Raw genomic sequence first — 20,876 nt, 5'->3', positions numbered from 1 at the left:
TAATAAAATACGAACCTCATTTATACGTGAAACAGTTTATAGTTGGATTTTGATAATTTTTTTTCCATAAAGAAATGTGTTTGTTTTAAAATATCTTGTTTAAAATAAAGTAAAGGTTAAATATTGCTTGTGTTGTTTTTTTAGTATAAGTTAGTAAGCTATATTATTAATGTATTTCAAAACATAATTTTTGGTTATAATTTATTAATGTACTTATGTTAAAAATAAGTGTGTTTAATGTACACAATAAATTAGTGATTTATGTTCTAATTAAAGACTGAAAACATATTTAATTGAAGCATCGATTCAAAAATATATTTCAAAATAAAATTATAATTTTTTACAAAAAGTATTAAGGAAAATAAATCTAATTATTTATAGTTTTTCAGTAAAAAATTAACTATAACTAGTTATTTATTATTTATTCAGAAAAAAAATATTTTACTTAATTAATTTGACTATTATGGTAACAATAAAAAAATAAATTTACCCCATTTAAATTCAAGTGTTTTAATTATGAACAATTGAGTTTATAATTTTTCATCCCTGTAAAAATGCATTTTTATTTGAGAAATTATTTTTATGTAATAAGGTCATACAATTAGTTTTACAATATAATTACAAAACAAATAGAAAAAACAGAAATAAGATAAATATATAGTATGATATAAGAAAAGGGCTAAACTACAAATGTCCTTCGTCATATTCTTAAATCATATTTTTAAAAGTTTTTAATTTATTCTTTTATGTTTAAAAATTGGATCAAATTGGTTTTTTCATCGTTTAAATCAATGTTGTTAATGCTTTTAACTGTTAAAATTCATTATAAAAAGAATACATACGAGTTTGAACGTGATTCCACACACATAATTAACATGGTGGTGGTTTTTAACTATCACAATAATATTTTAAAATTATAAAAATGAAACCCCCTTAGGAAAGAACTTTAAATTTTTTGTGCTCAAATTCTTCTATACCGATTCATATATCTTAAATTTGATCAAGGGTTACTCTAGATTGGTGCATTCCAATCAAAAGGCCCTAAAATTTGTACCAAATGGATGCCTAGATCAAATGAATTGACCATATTATGTTAAACCCATGCTACAAAAAAGGGTTTCTCCAACCCAACAATAATTTTTTTAATGTTATTTGCATGAGATCTAAAGCGGCAACCTGAATTAATCCCTCAATGAATTGCAAAAAATGTACACTCAAATCATAGATCGAAATAAATTGAATGTCTTAAAATCTATGACATGAACATATTTTATGCTCACACATGCTCCAACGAAATCATTTGAATTTTTACTATATATTGATCCAAACACATAGGATAACCAAACTCCTCAATGAATTTTAAGATGCATAAAATCGTATCAAAGAAATTGAGCATGACAATTTTAAAGTTCTTTTTGCAAATTATTTTTAATTTGTATAATATTATTATGATAGTTAAAAAATATCACTATGTGTTGTTAAAAAAACTATCACTATGTTACGTATACGGAAACAGAATCAGGCAATAAAGTATTATTTTGTAATCATTTTTAAATGCCATTATGCTAAAATTATTAACATCTATTTTAGATTGATGAAAGGACGAAATTAATCCAAATTTAAAATACAAAGGATAAAATTAAAAGTATTTTTAAAAGATAAGAGACCACTAAATCTAAAAAATAACATAAAAGGTCAAATGTATAATTTAAAACAAAATAGAAACAAAGTAACATTGTGCATATAATGTTATATAAAAAGTAGTATGTATAATAAAATTCTTTTCATTTCACTTTAGATTTTTGCTGAATTAAAAATTATTCGTTCAGGACATTGATAATCAGTGCTCTGCTGGTGACAACCTCGTAGTCTTTTTATTTCTTTCTTTCCTTATAATTTACGCATATGTATTAGATCTTTATTCTGATTACCCAATTCTATCTCTCTGATCAGTTCTGTACAACCTCTTTTAAGAAATTTAGTTTTTTTTTTTATATCTTCTTTTCAAAAGTCTTAGTGTTTGCATCAACATTAATAAATTGATTTTATAAAATTAATTTTTAAGTTATATAATTTATTATTGGATGTTTTATTATAAAATCAAGTTAAAATTCAATATAAATTTTTGTTTCAACCTAGAAGCTATTTAAAGTTATTTTGATCCAGAATCAATTCTGAATTTTTTTTAATATAAAATTAAATATATAAAAATATATCTAAAATCAATTTTAAATTTATAATCAATTTTTCAACTCAAACCAACCGACATTTAAATTAGTAGAATTTCATATCTACTTTGACAGTGATATTGAGATCATACATGAGCTAGGTATATGACCAACTTCCCTTCTCTATTTTAACATGCCAAGTATGAATTGTTACTACTTTAGAGAGTAAATTACATGGATTCCATATGCATTATTTATTAGTTCTTAATGGATTTTTATTTCTTGTTAAAAAGGCGTCTTCAAATTTTAAATACATATATGCATTATGTTTTTCAAATGATTATTGTTCTTGTATTATTATTTTATACTGGTGATAATATTATTTAATTTAATTTTAATAATAAAAATAATCCATTTAGTCACATCGTCGTGTCAGCTCCATGTAGGAAATTAGGAACGAGAAAAAGAAACCTTTGAATCCTGCGACATACTGGCTAACACGGTTGGCGTGGGGGCGGCAGCAAAAGCAGAAGGTTGGTAGGCACAAGTATTACTCGTTTGTAAAAAAGACAAATGCTAATTAGTGTTTAAAGACATTAAATAAGAAAAAAAAAATTAATTAGAATGCGTAAAAAAATTATACTGTTAATGTATAATGTTTTTTATTTAAATAATTAGACATAACTGATTAATATATTAAAGTTAACATTAAATAATTTGAATATTATGTAAGTTAGATTCTTGGAAAAAAATATTTTTTTTTAGATTTTATTTATTATTTAACTGAATTTTGAACTAGTTAGAATCTCTTTCTCATGATGAGAGGGAGGGTTAACAAAAAAAAAATTATAATCCTTTTTCTCACCATTAAATGTATTTTCATATATTTTTTTTTATAAAACTTCCTCATCTTTTAAGTTACTAATTAGCGAGATTTTGTAAAATTTTAGGAACATATAACATTCCATTTTATCCAATTTCATTTATTAAAATTAGAATGAGAACTAAACTTTTTCTTTACTATTTTTTATGATTTTTCATTTAAATTAATAAATAATAAATGTAATAATAGTACAAAGGTATTTTTATAAAATTTGTGATACATATAAATTGATAGTATGATTTTTTTTTACACAAGAACACATCTTAGTAAACTCTATTTAATAACTTAAAAAATTAAACTGTATTTAAAAACCTTTATCACAAATGATCAGAAAAAGAATTTTCAAACGCATAGATGTTAACTATAAATTCTTATTTATTAGTTACTTACAAATATTTAGCCTTTGGCTAATAATATTATTTTGATTTTTTTCGCTTTTAGATTCTAATATTGCGTCTTGGTGGTACTAAAAAGACCAACGATGAGATTAATTGAAGTTGCCGACACCAAAACGGCTAAAAAAATTAAAATGGAATTCACAAAATTTAATATTTCTAAGGAATATCGTGAATTATTAGATAAGTTATTATTTGTAATGAAGAGACTATGATCAAATTTCGTGTTGAAGCATACAAGCTGTCATTATTGTTTTTTGGTACATATACAAGCTGTCATTATACTGTATTAGAATACACGATACTCTTGTAAAAAAAACATATACGTTACTTTTTATTTATTGTTCAATATAATTAAACATATTAAATTCTCAATTAACTATCCATTTGTTAATTTATTTAGGATAACATAAGTTTTTTGGTCTCTCTAAACAAATTCAAATTCAGTTTTAGTCCTCCAAAGATTTTGTCCAATTTTTGTTCGGCAAATTTAAAAATATTTCACTTTTTATCCTCAAAGTATATTTTTGCTGATTTATAACCGCCTTAAATGTTAATTATAGCCAATTTGAAGATAAAAAATAGAGTATTTATAAATTAAAGAAAAAACAGGACAATTTTTTAAGGTAATAAAATCAAATTTAATTTTTTTAAAGGAACTAATAACATATTTTACTCATTTATTTAACATCATACAATGTAAAAAGTCATTTTTAGTTGATAACAGATTAAAATTATATTATTTTTATACCAAAATATTTAAGTTATAATAGTGGAAACTAATCAACATTGTTTCAAAAAGAAAGAAAAAGTTTATTAGCAATTAATATTACTTAATAAATGCTTATGACATTAATTAAGATAGGAAAATATGCTCTCTCTTTTTTGTCTTGGGTTAGAGATCACATAAGTTTCTTAATCCATTAAGTCATAGATTAATCATGTTTGTCGTGCATGATTGTTGTTGGTCCAAAAAAAATTTGCATATAAAAAAAATTAGATATGAATTTTCCTGCAAAATAGATATCCCCAACATATGGAGGCAAGATAACCTTATGCTACTATGACAACTCTATTAGGTCATAGGAAAATCTACCAACATCAAGAACTTTTCTTCTTAAAAAACAGTTTGTCTAGTAATAACATTTTAAGGTGAACCACTGTTAAAGTTAATTTACAATATTAGTTCATAAAGAATTTTTTTAAAGTATTCAATAAAAGAACTGAACAAGGACAATGTTTAACTTCACTACCAATTACATTAATAAGTATAATACTTTAACTGAACAAGGACAATGTTTAACTTCACTACCAATTACATTAACAAGTATAATACTTTAATCTTTTGCTGAAGTTTAAAAGCTCTACCTATTAGAGTCATGATCAAGTTGGTCTATCGACAAAAGATTGATATGAAATGATACATAGCAAAGTAAGTCTCTTATGAATTTTGGGATATTTTTTATTTAATTAATTTATTTTATTAATCAATTTTAAAGGATTCCACATTTGAAGGAGAGTAGGCTACTCAAGAACTTTATTTTTCATTTCTTTTGTCTTAATTGAGAATTGGATAAATAATTAAGAAAAAAGCCACATTAAAGTCATGGTTTTACCAATTTATCCACTTCATGCCTAAGGCACTCACAACTTTAAAAATCGTGTACCTTTTTCTATTATATGGCCTGATCAAACTCCTAACTCAAGACATTTCGTGTTAACCAAGTGGCCTCGGTAATTCAAGAAGGGTGAGTTGAGTTACTATGAAAATCGTTTGTGACCAATCTTTAATCTTAAAGGAATTGAATATATCTAATCTCTAAGCTATATATTCAATTCTACTTTGACCTAATGAGAAAGATAATACTTGTTAAAATCCTAGAGTTATTTTAGTATTATCCTACTTTTATCCTAACCCTAAGTCTATCACATATAAGTAATTAAATCTTTTAAAGTATGGCGATAAACACAATTAAAGAGATAACAGTTAGAAGATAGTGCAGCACTGATTTGTATATTGGTTCTGTTAGACAAGTGGCCTCAGATATCTTAAGAAGGGGGGGGGGTTGAATTAAGATATTCCAAACTGTTTCCCCTAATTAAAAATCTATTTCACTTTTTACTCAAGTTATGAATTCCCTTAATGACAATCTTCTTAAATATTAATTCAAATGAAACAATTTGAATATGAATATAAAGCAATAATAAATAAAGGAGATTGAGGGAAGAGAAAATGCAAACTCAATTTTATACTGGTTCGGCCACACCCTTGTGCCTACGTCCAGTCCCCAAGCAACCCGCTTGAGAGTTCCACTATCTTGTAAATTCCTTTTACAAGTTCTAAACACACAAGGACAATCCTTCCTTTGTGTTTAGAGATCCTTTACAACAAGAGACTCATAGTCTCTTAATCCCTTAGAGAATGAGAAGAAGAAGAAGAACAAATCTCTCTAGAAAGAGATGGATTTTACAGGTTGAGCACTCAAATAATTCCTTAATGAATTGCAATTGAATTGGCCAAGGAATTCTTAAGAGGATAAAATGAATTTGCTCTTTGAGAGGATAAACACTTTGTTGTTCTAAAAAAATCTCTGAGCAATTTCGTGTTTAAGTCACATATATATAGACCATTGGTGGTCATAAGTAAAGCCTTTGAAAAGTTGTGACTCTTGAAATTATTTTTCTGAAAATCTTGTCTGGTAATCGATTACAGTAATTGTGTAATCGATTACAGCTTTTAAAATTTGAATTAAAACGTTTACTAACTGCTGGTAATCGATTACCAAAATTGTGTAATCGATTACACAGTCTAAAATTTTGAATTCAAATTTTTGTAGCTGTTATAAAACGTATTTGGCCACTGGTAATCGATTACATCCTCTGGTAATCGATTACCAGAGAGTAAAACCTTTGAGAAACACTTTTTAATATAAATCACTTGGCCAAACCTTTGCTAATTCAATTAGGAATTCCCTTCCTAATATTCTAGTGATCATCTTGATGTTGTGACTTGTAATCTTGAAGTATTGTCTTGAATTTTAATCTTGAAAAGCCCATTTGCATCAATTGCAACACATCATGATCATCATCAAAACATCAAAGTCAATTGCATCTACAATCTCCCCCTTTTTGATGATGACAATACAATACCTGAAATCAAGATTCAAGCAAGCAACAAACAATTGTATATAGATAAAATGTGCATGCGTTTACTCCCCCTATATTTCGGAATACATGATCACTTGATTTCTAAGTTTGTTAAGCAACCTTTTCTCCCCCTTTGGCAACATCAAAAAGCCAAAGAACTCGGAAATCAACACAGATATAACAATGGAGTTGCAAGATATAAATATCAGAGTATTAAACACAATAAGCCAAACTCACAAACAAGAAATAATCAAACTAGAATTCAAATAACATAAAATGTCAACAACCACAAAATATCCAAGACTGAAATTTAAAAACCAAAAGATAAATAAGCAAAGTACTTAGCATAATAATGTAAATTCTAAGAAACTAAAAGCCAAAATACACGGCTTATAAAAAGACATATAGTCAGAAACTAAAATCTAAGAAGATGGAGGTGGTGGAGGAAGATCAAAACTCTGAAGAATGTATCCGACATCCTCTTCAAGCTGTGTAAGGCGAATGTCCATACCGGCAAAGCGTGAATCTAACGAGTCGAAGCGGTCACCAACATAAGAACGAAGACCCCGTAATTCGGAGAGGACTTCATTCATGAGTGCGGAATCTTCACGTTGAGGGGGAGGTGAAGGAGTACGTTCATCTTGAGGAGGGAGTGCATCCTTCTTCAGCCATTGTCCATTCCGATCTTTACGATACCCAAAGGAGGTCACTGCACCAGCACCAATTGCAAAGGAACGCTTGACTTGAACAAAGGGTTCATCATCAAGCGGAATTTGAAAATGACGCAAAAACAGAGTAATCAAATGTGGATAAGGAAGAGGTGCATTGGCCCGTAATGCCTTATGCATTCGGTATCGAACCAAATGGGCCCAGTCGATCTGACGACCGGTAAGAAAAGCCTACATAAGAATCAAATCCTCCTCAGAGGCTTGTGCTAAATTTGAAGACCGAGGAAGCAAAATTCTAACAATGATATAATGCATGATGCGATTATCAAAAGTTAATGACCCGGCCAGCAATCTACCGGTCATTTCAGCTTGATCATTGCAGACCATGCGACGAGCATCATGACTTGAATAATCGAATTTCCAGTCATCAACAATGGTGCCCTCAAAAGGTGCACCTTGACTGGGTAAATGAGTCAAAGAAAAGAAAAGTGACTGATCAATGACCATAGAAGTACCATGCACCTCAGACATAATAATACCATCCTGAATTTTTAAATTGCAGTAGAAGACCTTAACAAGTTCAGGATAATACGGCAATTTTAATGACATGAAATCAACAAGACCAGAGTTTTGAAACACTTGATAGCAATCAAACGTTTGATCATTAAAGAACTATACGTCTAGGTACTTAGGATCTAAGATTATTCTAGAAGAAAACTGAGAAAGGTACCGTAGACGTTGATCATCGGATGAAAACAGTGTTGATGATCTTGGAGATGACAAAGAAGGAGGAATAGGTGTTGTGGGTGCTCCGGATGGGCCGTGACGGCGATGGGCAGCAGCGGTAGCGGTGGAGGATGATCCCTTTCTCTTCTTTGATGGCTCTGCCATTTGATGAAGTTTTTCTGGATTTTGATCGATGGAAGTGAAAGAGGAGTGAAAAAGAGGAAGATTGGGCTTTACGGGACGTGATTTGGTGAAGAATTGAGTGAGAATCGAAGGTTTGAAGTTCTAGGTATGGAGGAAAACGTGGAGGATGCTTTGGCTGCGCAGCAGCTCTGATTTCGTGAGTATTTATAGAAGATGACGCATTGTAATCGATTACAGGTATTGGTAATCGATTACAGGCCCAATAAGCCTTCTGGTAATCGATTACAGGATGTTGTAATCGATTACAGGCTGCCTGTTCATGTGTAATCGATTACACTGGATGGTAATCGATTACCAGAGCCTATCCTAGGCTAGTTTCTTAAGAGAATATCTATATTTATGCTCAAATACATCCTATATGACTAATTTTCACTATTAATACACTAAATTCAATCATTCAATTATTATATACACAAGAAATCATAAATTCTATCATAAAAACGAGAATTCAAACAAGATCAAACAAAATAATCTACAATCAAAAGGTAGAAGTAAATCAACCAATCAATCAACCAATCAAACCCTATTTTTCTAAATCTCTTACATCTAAGAGACCTAATTCTCTTCGAATAGAGAAGAACACTTCCTTGGGGAGAGGTTTAGTGAAAATATCAGCAAGTTGATTCTTAGTATCAACAAATTCTAATACACAATCTCCCTTTAAGACATGATCTCTAAGAAAGTGGTGTCTAATCTCTATATGTTTAGTTCTTGAATGTTGAACTGGGTTTTTGGATAGATTTATGGCACTAGTATTATCACACTTAATAGGTATGCGATCAAGAATGATGCCATAGTCAGATAATTGTTGCTTCATCCATAAAATTTGTGCACAACAACTACCGACAGAGATATACTCCGCTTCAGCAGTAGATAAAACAACACTATTTTGTTTCTTACTATGCCATGAGACAAGAGCCGATCCAATAAATTGACAAGTTCCACTTGTACTTTTTCTATCAGTTTTAGATCCGGCAAAATCAGAATCAGAATATCCTATTAAGTTACATGTTGAATTCTTAGGATACCATAATCCTAAATTGATTGTTCCTAATAGATATCTCATGATTCTCTTTACTGCACTTAAATGTGATTGTTTGGGGTTGGATTGAAACCTAGCACACATGCATACACTAAACATAATATCAGGTCTACTAGCAGATAAATAAAGAAGAGATCCGATCATACCTCGATATTGTTTTATGTCTATAGACTGACCAGATTCATCTTTATCTAAGTAACAATTAGTGCTCATCGGTGTAGACATGTGTTTTGCACTATCCATCCCAAATCTTTTGATCAATTCCTTGCAGTATTTGGATTGATTGATGAATATACCTTCTTGAGTTTGCTTGATTTGTAATCCCAGAAAGTACTTTAGTTCTCCCATCATTGACATTTCAAATTCACTTTGCATATCAAGGGAAAACTCCTTGCACAATGAATCATTAGTGGATCCAAAAATTATATCATCAACATATATTTGAACCAACAAAATATCATTATGCTTTTCTCTTTATGAACAATGTGGTATCCACTTTACCTCTGGAGAAATCTTTTTCTAGAAGAAAATTGCTTAATCGTTCATACCATGCCCTAGGGGCTTGTTTCAAACCATAAAGAGCCTTTTGTAATTTATAAACATGGTTTGGTTTATCAGGAATTTCAAAACCAGGGGGTTGTTCAACATATACCTCTTCTTGAATTAAGCCATTTAGAAAGGCACTCTTAACATCCATTTGATAAAGTTTAAAATTCATTATGGATGCATATGCCAATAGCATTCTAATGGCTTCTAATCTTGCAACAGGAGCATATGTTTCTTCATAGTCTATTCCTTCTTCTTGATTATACCCTTTTGCTACTAACCTGGCTTTATTTCTAATAATTATACCATGTTCATCTAATTTATTTCTAAAAACCCATTTTGTTCCTCTGATAGGATAATTTTCAGGTTTTTCTACTAATTTCCACACATTATTTCTTTCAAATTGGTTTAATTCTTCTTGCATGGCAATGATCCAATTATCATCTATTATGGCTTCTTTTATATTTTTAGGTTCAATCATGGATACAAAAGCCATATTATTGCATAAATCTTTAAAAGAGTGTCTAGTTGTTACCCCTTTTGAGATATCACCAATAATGTTGTCGAGGGGATGATCTCTTGAAGTTTTCCATTCTCTTGGGAGTGCATCATTGGATTTTCCTTCTTCTGGAGGATCTTCATTGTTTCCTTTGTCATTTCCTTTGGAATCTTGTTCATGAATGTTCATATGTTCTAAAGAATCTGCAATGTCATCTAGCATATTCTTTCTTGACAATATAGCATTAGATTCATCAAAGGTAACATGAATGGATTCCTCTATATTCATAGTTCTCTTATTATATATTCTATATGCTTTGCTTTGTAATGAATATCCAAGAAAAATGCCTTCATCAGATTTTGCATCGAATTTTCCTAGATTATCTTTACCATTATTAAGTACAAAGCACTTGCAACCAAAAACATGTAGATGAGAAATATTAGGTTTTCTACCATTAAATAACTCATATGGGGTTTTCTTTAAAATAGGTCTTATCAAGGCTCTATTCATGATGTAACATGCAGTATTGACAGCTTCAGCCCAAAAATACTTTGGAAGAGAAGTATCATTTAATAAAGTTCTTGCAATTTCTTCCAATGACCTATTTTTCCTCTCAACAACTCCATTTTGTTGAGGGGTTCTTGGTGCAGAAAAATTATGTTCAATACCATGTTCATCACAAAATAATTCAAAATCTTTATTTTCAAATTCACCCCCATGATCACTTCTAATGGATGCAATCTTGAGATTTTTCTTGTTTTGTATGACTTTAGCAAGTTTCCTAAATGCTTGGAATGAATCACTTTTATGTGTAATAAATAATGTCCAAGTATATCTAGAGAAATCATCAACTATAACTAAAGCATAGTAATTTCCTCCAAAACTCATGGTTCTAGATGGACCAAATAGATCCATATGCAATAACTGTAATGGTCGAGTGGTTGAAACAACATTTTTAGATTTGAATGAGACTCTTGTTTGTTTGCCCTTTTGACATGCATCGCATAGTTTATCTTTTTCAAATTTCAATTTAGGCAAACCAACTACTAAATCTTTTGAAATTAATTTATTTAAGTGATCCATGATTATGTGAGCAATTCTTTTATGCCATAACCATGGATCATCATCTTTACTAAGAAAGCAATGATTGTTTTCTTGTTTTATGCTTAAGTCTATCATGTAAACATTATTGACTCTATGTCCTACATGCTTTATATTAATGTCATGCTTATGTTCTATAAGACATTTCTGAGAATCAAATGATACTAGATAGCCTTTGTCACATAGTTGACTAACGCTAAGCAGGCTGTGCTTAAGGCCTTCAACAAGTAGAACATTTTCAATGGAGTTTGAAGAATTTGTACCTATTTTACCCACTCCAAGAATTCTACCTTTGTTGTTGTCACCATATGTTACATGCCCGCTTTTCTTTGGAGATATATGTGTAAAATTTGATGCATCTCCAGTCATATGTTTTGAGCATCCGCTATCTATGTACCACTTCTTTCTCAAAGATACCTGCATAATCAAGTTTTTGACTTAGGTACCCAAATTTTATTGGGTCCTTGCATGTTAGTATAAACTGAGGATCCTTTTGGGACCCATATCATTTTAATGTTACTGTAATTTTTCTTGAAGTAGCAAGTTGATATGCCATGTCCTCTTCTTCCACAGTAAAAACAAGTGATAGAATTAGAATTACATTTTTGTGTGGAAGTGGAAAAGTTTTTATGAACCTTTTGTAGTTTTTCAGATTTATACCCAAGTCCATTTTTATTAGACACATATCTTTGTTTACTTAATATAACATCTAAATTATTTCTACTATATGAAAATTTTGCAAGTGAATTTTTTAACTCTTTAATTTCTTTTACATATTTATTACAGCAACTACAAGAATCTGTTATTTTCTTGTCATTAATAGTGGAGATATTAACTTTTTCATTTGTTTTAGAGATTGAGACTTCATTTCTAAGAAGATCTAATTCTTTGTTTAATTTCGAAATTTCATTTTCTAAATTTGAAATTGTTTTCTTTGATGATGAAACTAATTTTGCAAGTTTAATTGATTCTTTATGCAAATCAGCAAATGCATCTTGCAATTCATCAAAAGAAATAGATAAGTTGTTTGAAGATGTTACCTCTTCATCACTTTCGTAACTTTTGGCCATAAGGCAAAGATTTATCTCTTCATTTTCAGAATCTTCAAAGGATTCCAAATCATTTTCATCCCATGTGATGTATGCTTTCTTTAGTTTCTTCTCACTATGGTTTTTCTTTTCAGATTTTTCCATCTTTTTCTTGAAGATGGGACAATCAACCCTCAGATGTCCAGGTTGATTGCATTCAAAGCATTTTAGAGTAGAGGATGAATTTTCTGTCCTTCTCTTTGATTTAAAATTTGGTCGCCTCTGATTTCCTCTTACTTTAAGAAACTTGTTGAATCTTTTTACAAAGAGACTTAGATCATCATCATCATCTGGATCATTATCCTGATCACTTTCTTCTTGAATTGAGGATGATGCTTTAAGAGCAATTCCTTTCTTTTTCTTGTCATTTTCTTCATTTTGGTGCAATCTCAATAGTTCCATCTCGTGTTCCTGCAACTTACCAAATAAAGTGGCAAGAGACATGTTAGACAAATCTCTTGATTCAGAAATAGTCGTTACTTTGGGTTGCCATTCTCTACTTAAACATCTTAGCACCTTGTTTATAAGATCTTCATTTTGAAATTCTTTGCCTAAGGCTGCTAGATGATTTACTATATGTGTAAATCTCTTTTGCATACTCTGAATATTTTCATTTGCATTCATTCTTAATAATTCATACTCATGAGTTAGTGCATTTATCCTAGATCTTTTAACATCTGTAGTTCCTTCATGTGTTAATCGAAGAGTGTCCCACATTTCCTTAGCACTCTTACAATTTGAAACCCTGAAATATTCATCCATTCCTAGGGTAGATGTTATTATGTTTTTGGCTTTTAGGTTGTATTGTACTCGTTTTCTATCCTCTTCAGACCATCTATCTCTAGGTTTTTCTATGGTTATGCTTTCACTTGATGAACTACCATCTATTGAAACTCTTTCTACTGTGGTGGGTATATAAGGCCCTATTTCTATGGCTTCCCAGATATTTAGATCTATTGCCTCGATAAAAATTTGCATTCGGGTTTTCCAGTAGTGGTAACCCTCTCCATTAAAGATTGGAGGTCTATTGATAGAATTCCCTTCTGGAAATAAGGAATTTGCTGAGGCCATCTTTTTCTTGAAGCTTCTAAACTTTGTACAAGAATGAAGCTCTGATACCACTTGTTAGACAAGTGGCCTCAGATATCTTAAGAAGGGGGGGGGGGTTGAATTAAGATATTCCAAACTGTTTCCCCTAATTAAAAATCTATTTCACTTTTTACTCAAGTTATGAATTCCCTTAATGACAATCTTCTTAAATATTAATTCAAATGAAACAATTTGAATATGAATATAAAGCAATAATAAATAAAGGAGATTAAGGGAAGAGAAAATGCAAACTCAGTTTTATACTGGTTCGGCCACACCCTTGTGCCTACGTCCAGTCCCCAAGCAACCCGCTTGAGAGTTCCACTATCTTGTAAATTCCTTTTACAAGTTCTAAACACACAAGGACAATCCTTCCTTTGTGTTTAGAGATCCTTTACAACAAGAGACTCACAGTCTCTTAATCCCTTAGAGAATGAGAAGAAGAAGAAGAACAAATCTCTCTAGAAAGAGATGGATTTTACAGATTGAGCACTCAAATAATTCCTTAATGAATTGCAATTGAATTGGCCAAGGAATTCTTAAGAGGATAAAATGAATTTGCTCTTTGAGAGGATAAACACTTTGTTGTTCTAAAAAAATCTCTGAGCAATTTCGTGTTTAAGTCACATATATATAGACCATTGGTGGTCATAAGTAAAGCCTTTGAAAAGTTGTGACTCTTGAAATTATTTTTCTGAAAATCCTGTCTGGTAATCGATTACAGTAATTGTGTAATTGATTACAGCTTTTAAAATTTGAATTAAAACGTTTACTAACTGCTGGTAATCGATTACCAAAATTGTGTAATCGATTACACAGTCTAAAATTTCGAATTCAAATTTTTGTAGCTGTTATAAAACGTATTTGGCCACTGGTAATCGATTACATCCTCTGGTAATCGATTACCAGAGAGTAAAACCTTTGAGAAACACTTTTTAATATAAATCACTTGGCCAAACCTTTGCTAATTCAATTAGGAATTCCCTTCCTAATATTCTAGTGATCATCTTGATGTTGTGACTTGTAATCTTGAAGTATTGTCTTGAATTTTAATCTTGAAAAGCCTATTTGCATCAATTGCAACACATCATGATCATCATCAAAACATCAAAGCCAATTGCATCTACAGGTTCGGCTAACCCGACCTACATCTTGTGTTCAAAATGCTACTTGAGATTTTCCACTAAGTATAGCAATTACAAAGGTAGAGTTGATTATGTGTGCACCTTCAACAACCTTACTATGATACACTTCTTGGAACCTATACCTAGCCATTGAGTTAATGAATACAGAGACTGAGCTTATTATGCCAGCACCTTCATCAACCTCACAAGGACACCCCCTTTCTAGACCTTAGATTCAGCGCCTGGGGATCATACACCCTAGTGGATCAAACAAAGAAGCTACATACAAATTATGTGGCTTCGACAATTTAATTAGGACACCCTACTTTTTGTTTATCTTCAAACATAATAGGCAAGTGAATCTAGTCTAATTGTAGAAAGAAACAATAAGTATTGACTTATCAAATCCACATAAACTATGTGCAACATAAAGAAAATCAACAAATAATTTTTACACGCATTCGTTGCAGTGAGTTGTCAATTCATTGTGGTGAATGTGTTAAGTTTCAGTTTAAAAAAACAAAAGGTTTCATTGTAGTGAGGCATCATTTCGCTATAACGAAACTAATTCGTTTTTGGTTTTGAAAGAAGATTTTGGAGCAAAAATATGTTCAAACAGAGAAAAGTGTTGCTGAGATGAAATCCATAGAATTCTTCATATGAAACTCATTCCTAATCAATCTCCTAGTTCAATGCAACCAAGATCCAAACTAAAATGACAAATCCTAATTCCTTTGTGACTAATCCTTGAGTTCCAAGCCAAATTCCTAATTCCTTAGGTGATTTAGACCTAGAAACTTAGAGCCTGATCAATGAATCTCTACAAATGCAAGTATTTGATTCATTCTTGACAGCAAAGCCTTGCACAATTTCAATTCAAATTTAGAATTTGAAGTTGTTTTCACATACTCCAAATCCCTAAAAACTAGGTTGATAACTCCTAACATGCATCTTAACATAGAATTGAAATAGGATCATATTAACTACCATCATTGATCAGAAAACATAAATTATATATATACTTTAATTCTACTTCAATCACTCAACAATGTGAAATTTAGCTCATTTGAATCATGAAGGGTCCAAGTAGAACCTCAAAAGAGAGTAACAATGGAGGAAAAAAGAGAGAAGATAGAAAGAGAGTTGAAGATTCTATTTCTGAAATTCACAAATAAACCAAAAGCTTTTTCAAAGGATGTTACAAGCTATTTATATAGAGCTAAGATTACATTACTTTTTTATGCCTCAGAGGATTTTCGTTGCAACAAAATTGAATTTATACACTAAGGACTTCTACACTTGATCTTCATGTATTTTAAGCCTTGCTCACTAGGGGAATGGGTGACTCACTATGACGAGTTTGTCTTAACTCCAAGGTCTTTAGCTTTATAGATTTGTTGTGATGAAGTGCAACTTCATTGAGGCAAATCTCTTGTTAGAATTGGATGGTCCAACATGTTATATCTAAACTATCCAAAAATGCCCATAATTTTGATGATAACAAAGATATAAATTGTTGATAGACTAATAATTTATATGAAGTGAGATAGGACATACTTGAGATAAACTCATACGGTAAAAATCCCTATCCTTATGTTTTTACAAGTTATTGTCCAATCGGCTAATGGAACTTGTTTTATTAACAATATTATCCAACGTCCAATGTGTTATTTTTAAATAAGTGTCCAATGGTTTGTGAAAACCAGTACTTATGTACTTAGTGTCCTTACACATCCAAAAGGACATAACTAACTTACACAATGATTTATATTCAGTTAGTTAATGTCCAAACAACCTTGCCTGCATGTGAAAGCATCTCGAGGATGATTTGCTCATACTACATTTGTATTTTCCCTCTTGATGTATAACTATGATGTTATTCTAACATTTGAATTTCAAGTGTACAAAGGCAGAGACAAAGAGAATGTCATTAATGACAATATCAATCGTACAAGTAGTGGAGTAGAGAGCTACAAAAATCATAGTACCTTTGTCCCTTCTCTCTCCTCAACAAGCTGCCACGTGGTAGAAGAGACAAGCTATGATAGTAAAATTATTTAAGGAAGGCCTCGATCCCACAATGGATAGTTTATTAAAGCCTATAAAAGCAACCTCAAGAAACAACACAAAGCATAAGAATTCATTCATATTTTACAAGTGTTGAGACTCTGTTGAAAAAGTGTTGGACGCTCAAATATACAAAACTTTGAAAGTTTCATCCTTTGCTTAGCAAAGTTATCAATTGAATTCAAACTTATTTGCACATTCTCTCTTTGAGAGTTATGAATCTTGTATTCAATCAAATTGTTGTTTGGAAAACTAAGAGTGACTTAGTGATCAAATAATACTTAAGTGTTCTTAATCTCAGGAGGAGATTAACAGTAAGCAAGAAGTGACATAAAGAATACTTGTTGGAGCCAAGAATGGTAGAGTAAAAACTCGTTTGTAATTAGCTTGACATAGAGAATACAATGTTCATATCCATGTGGGTTACCAAGCCATAAACCAACCTAGCTCTATCCATGTTTAAATCTGAGGTGTGGGATGTGGGAGCTAGGATGGAGTAAGATAGGACACTCCATGTTTGAGCTAATGTGGTCAAGTCCTTTTTAAGGAGCTTCCATGGTTGACCTTCAACATTCAGCACAAAACCCTTGCGGGGAATACATAATCTAGCCTCTATCTCTTGATGGTTAGTCCTCAACCTGCAGAATCTGGAATAAGTGGGTAGAGACTCCCCCTCATATAGGACTACTAGTGTCTCAAGAAAATCATTGAAGCTGTCTGCATCAATTTTAATGAGATGTCCACTTACTTTGGCTTGCTTGGGTGATTGATCCTCCAAGTTGTACAAGTTGGCGTAGAATTCTTTGACGATCGCCACATCAATGCTTCCTTCTTGGAGGTTGGTGAGGTGTTTGTGTAGATTACGCCTCTCCAACTCCACTTTAAACTCGTCAAACTTAGTATGATAAATCTGCACATTTCTCTCCGGAAGGATATTCCGACCGAGAATGTTATCCATGTATCTGTTCCAAGCGTCCAAAGAATGGAATCGCCTAGTGTCATATTGAGCTTGAGGTCTGGAAGCTGAGCTCTTTCTCTTCCTAGATGCCATATGTAATGAGAAGAACATCAATTTATTAGACCAGAGTTTATTAAAATTTGAAAACAGAAAATAAAACAAATTGACAGTGTGCGCTTAGCGAGAAGAAACTCGCTTAGCGCGCCTTCAGAAAAATAACTCACCAGCTTAGTGCAACAGGGGCACGCTTAGCGAGTTATGACATAAAATTTTTGTTCTGCATAATCGGCTTAGCGAGATAGACACTCACTTAGCCCAGAGCAAATTTTCTTCACACATGCGCTTAGCGAGCACGGCTCACTTAGCCTTATTCAAACCGCATTGAATAGGGCTTAGCCCAACATGGCGACGCTTAGCACGAGCAAAATTTCAGAATTTTACCTAAGTTATGTGGGCTTAGCGAATCAGACTCGCTTAGCCCAATAACTGCCACAACGAATTGCGCTTAGTTGAGATAAGCTAGGCTTAGCGCGAGGCAACAATAAAAAATTTGTCTAAGGTACCTGGGCTTAGCGAGATAGCACTCGCTTAGCCACAAGTTTGTCAGCACTGGAGTTTTCATTGGCTTAGCTCACACAGGTGTCACTTAGCCACAATGTTCATATAGAAGATGAACATTCAACAAAAAGATGAACTCGCTTAGCACAAACATGCTGGCTTAGCGAGTTTGTCTGGAAATGCATAAATTCAACATATTTGATGAACTCGCTTAGCGCATCAGACGCGTTTAGTGAGATCATCGTGTTTTCCAGAAAAAACACAGAAGAAGAAGTTTTTCAACTTCTTCTTTTAGGCCTCTAATAAACCTCTATCTGACATGCAACATTGTCTAAACTTCCTACACATTGAACTCCTAACAAAGTCCTAATTTTTAACTATTCTATTGACAATCTAACCCTAAAAATCAAATTGTTTAACCTAAGTTTTTCTATCCTAAAGTATTAACACTAGAAAAAGCATAAGGAAAGTCAGGAACTTACTTGAATTGAAGATGTTCACAGTATGTTTGCAGAAGAATGCAAGATGGAAGCTCAAGATGCAATGTGAAATTTTTTTTTTAGGGAGAGAGGTTGCAGGAATTTGCTTCGTAATATTGGCTAAGTGTAAGTGTAACTGTTGTTACACTTAACTTATGCCATTTTCGATAGACTCGCTTAGCGAGTCTGTACGCTAAGCGAGTGAGAGAAATGTTTGGTTTTTCAAAATTCTCGCTTAGCGGGCCGACGCGTTGGGCCTAAATTGAAATTCAAATTAATTTTTTTTAACTGGGCTTAGCACACAACAATGCGCGCTTAGCGAGATATACAAACGTCAATTCCTGCAACTCTCGCTAAGCCAGGCTCAAGACCGGCTCAGCGGATATAATGCATTTTGTATATAGAGGGGTGCATGCGCTTAGCGAGTAGCTTCTCGCTTAGCGCAATTCAGGCCACAACGAATTGGCCGTGCTTAGCTCAATTAAACCCATGAATTGGCCGAATTGAAGCAGGGCTCAGTGCAGGTATACTGTGCTTAGCGAGCAAGCATGATGCGCTTAGTGAGTCAGACACTCGCTTAGCCCAATGCAGACCGAACCGAATTGGGCATAGCTCACTCATGGCCCACTTAGCGTGCCATCAGCTTGAGAAATAGGGGTTGGAGCGCTCAGCGCAAGTAATACTCGCTTAGCACATGGAAGTGATGCAATCAGCACGAGTTATACACTTCCTCATAAAGTTTAAAACAAACCCCAATATCTATAATTCAATACAAGCTGATATTCCCCCTTTTTAATCATTTATAAGCAAGTTCCAACTTATGCAATGCAAGAAAAACAAAGTGAAAGAAATCAGAACTGGGTTGCCTCCCAGGAAACACTCTTTTAACGTCATTAGCTTAACACATATACCTCAATGGGTGATATCATATTTGGCCCTCACCTTCAGGACTTCCTTTTCAACCTCCTTCACTTGCAAGCAAACATTTTGGTATGGCACAGGCTTGTCTTCTTCAAATAAATCAAAATTGATCATCTGATCTTCAAAGCCCAATTCCAATTTCTTTCTTCCCATATCAACTACACAACTTGCAGTTAACATAAATGGCCTTCCCAAGATTAAGGGAATGACATTATCTTCATTGATATCCATTACAACAAAGTCTGCTGGGAAGGTAAAATGTTTTACTCTGTCCAAAATGTCTTCAATTACCCCATATGGTCTGGTAATGGAGCGGTCAGCCAATTGTAAAGTCATTCTGGTAGGCATGATTTCCAACTCTCCCAATCTTCTGCACATAGAGAGTGGCATCAGATTGGTACTGGCTCCCAAGTCAATGAGAGCTTTTCCCACTGTGACTTCACCTATTGAACAAGGAATGGTCAAACTCCCAGGGTCTTTGTGCTTCGGTGGAAGGATTTTCTGGATCACAGCACTACAATTACCCTCCACAACTATATTTTCCTGGTGAATGTACTTGTGCTTCTTTGTCAACATGTCTTTTAAAAACTTGGAGTAGAGTGGCATCTGTTGTAGAGCTTCTCCAAAGGGCATTGTTATCTCCAGTTTCCTGAAAATGTCTAGGAATCTTGCCAAGTGGCATTCCTTATCTTTCTTGGAAGGTACCAAAGGATATGCCACTTCCTTCCCCTCATTTGAAGTTGTTTCTTTTCTCTTGTCTCTTGCTTTGTCACTCTTACTTTTTTCCTCTTCTTTATTTTTTTTCAAATTTTTCTTTTTCTTCTTTTTCTTTTTGTTTTCCTCCCTCTATTTCTTTTTCATTGATAATTATTTGTTTTTCTCTCCACGGACTCCTCTTATCTTTTACCTCATCATTCTTTTTATCAGTAGTGTCCTTCAAAGCAACTTGTTCCTTTTAAGCAACAGTATCCTCATCCTCATCTGCCACAAGCTTCCTGCTTCTTGTCATAACAACTTTGCACTCTTCTTTGGGATTCTTCTTAGTATTTGCTCCAAAGTTGTTGGATAACTTCTTAGCTATCTGCTTAGCCAGTTGACCTACCTGGATCTCAAGATTTTTCAAGGCTAACTCAGTGCTCTTATGATTGGACATGGTCACTTGCATGAACTGAGCTAGGGTCTCCTCCAGCTTGGTAGCCCTTTGAAAAAGATT

General features: G+C 32.5%; 1 protein-coding gene across 1 annotated transcript; it reads right to left on the bottom strand.

Moving 5' to 3' along the window:
• Positions 1–19,654: 19,654 nt before the first annotated feature.
• On the bottom strand, positions 19,655–20,296 carry LOC102662239 (uncharacterized). The gene has a single exon (XM_006586420.1). It carries the CDS (start codon positions 20,294–20,296, stop codon positions 19,655–19,657), a length of 642 nt encoding a protein of 213 aa, XP_006586483.1.
• Positions 20,297–20,876: the final 580 nt, after the last annotated feature.

This window comes from Glycine max, chromosome 8 (genome assembly GCF_000004515.6).
Source record: "Glycine max cultivar Williams 82 chromosome 8, Glycine_max_v4.0, whole genome shotgun sequence".
Classification (NCBI taxonomy): domain Eukaryota; kingdom Viridiplantae; phylum Streptophyta; class Magnoliopsida; order Fabales; family Fabaceae; genus Glycine; species Glycine max.
The sequence above is the reverse complement of the archived record's forward strand: the minus strand, read 5'-3'. Positions and strand labels throughout refer to the sequence as shown.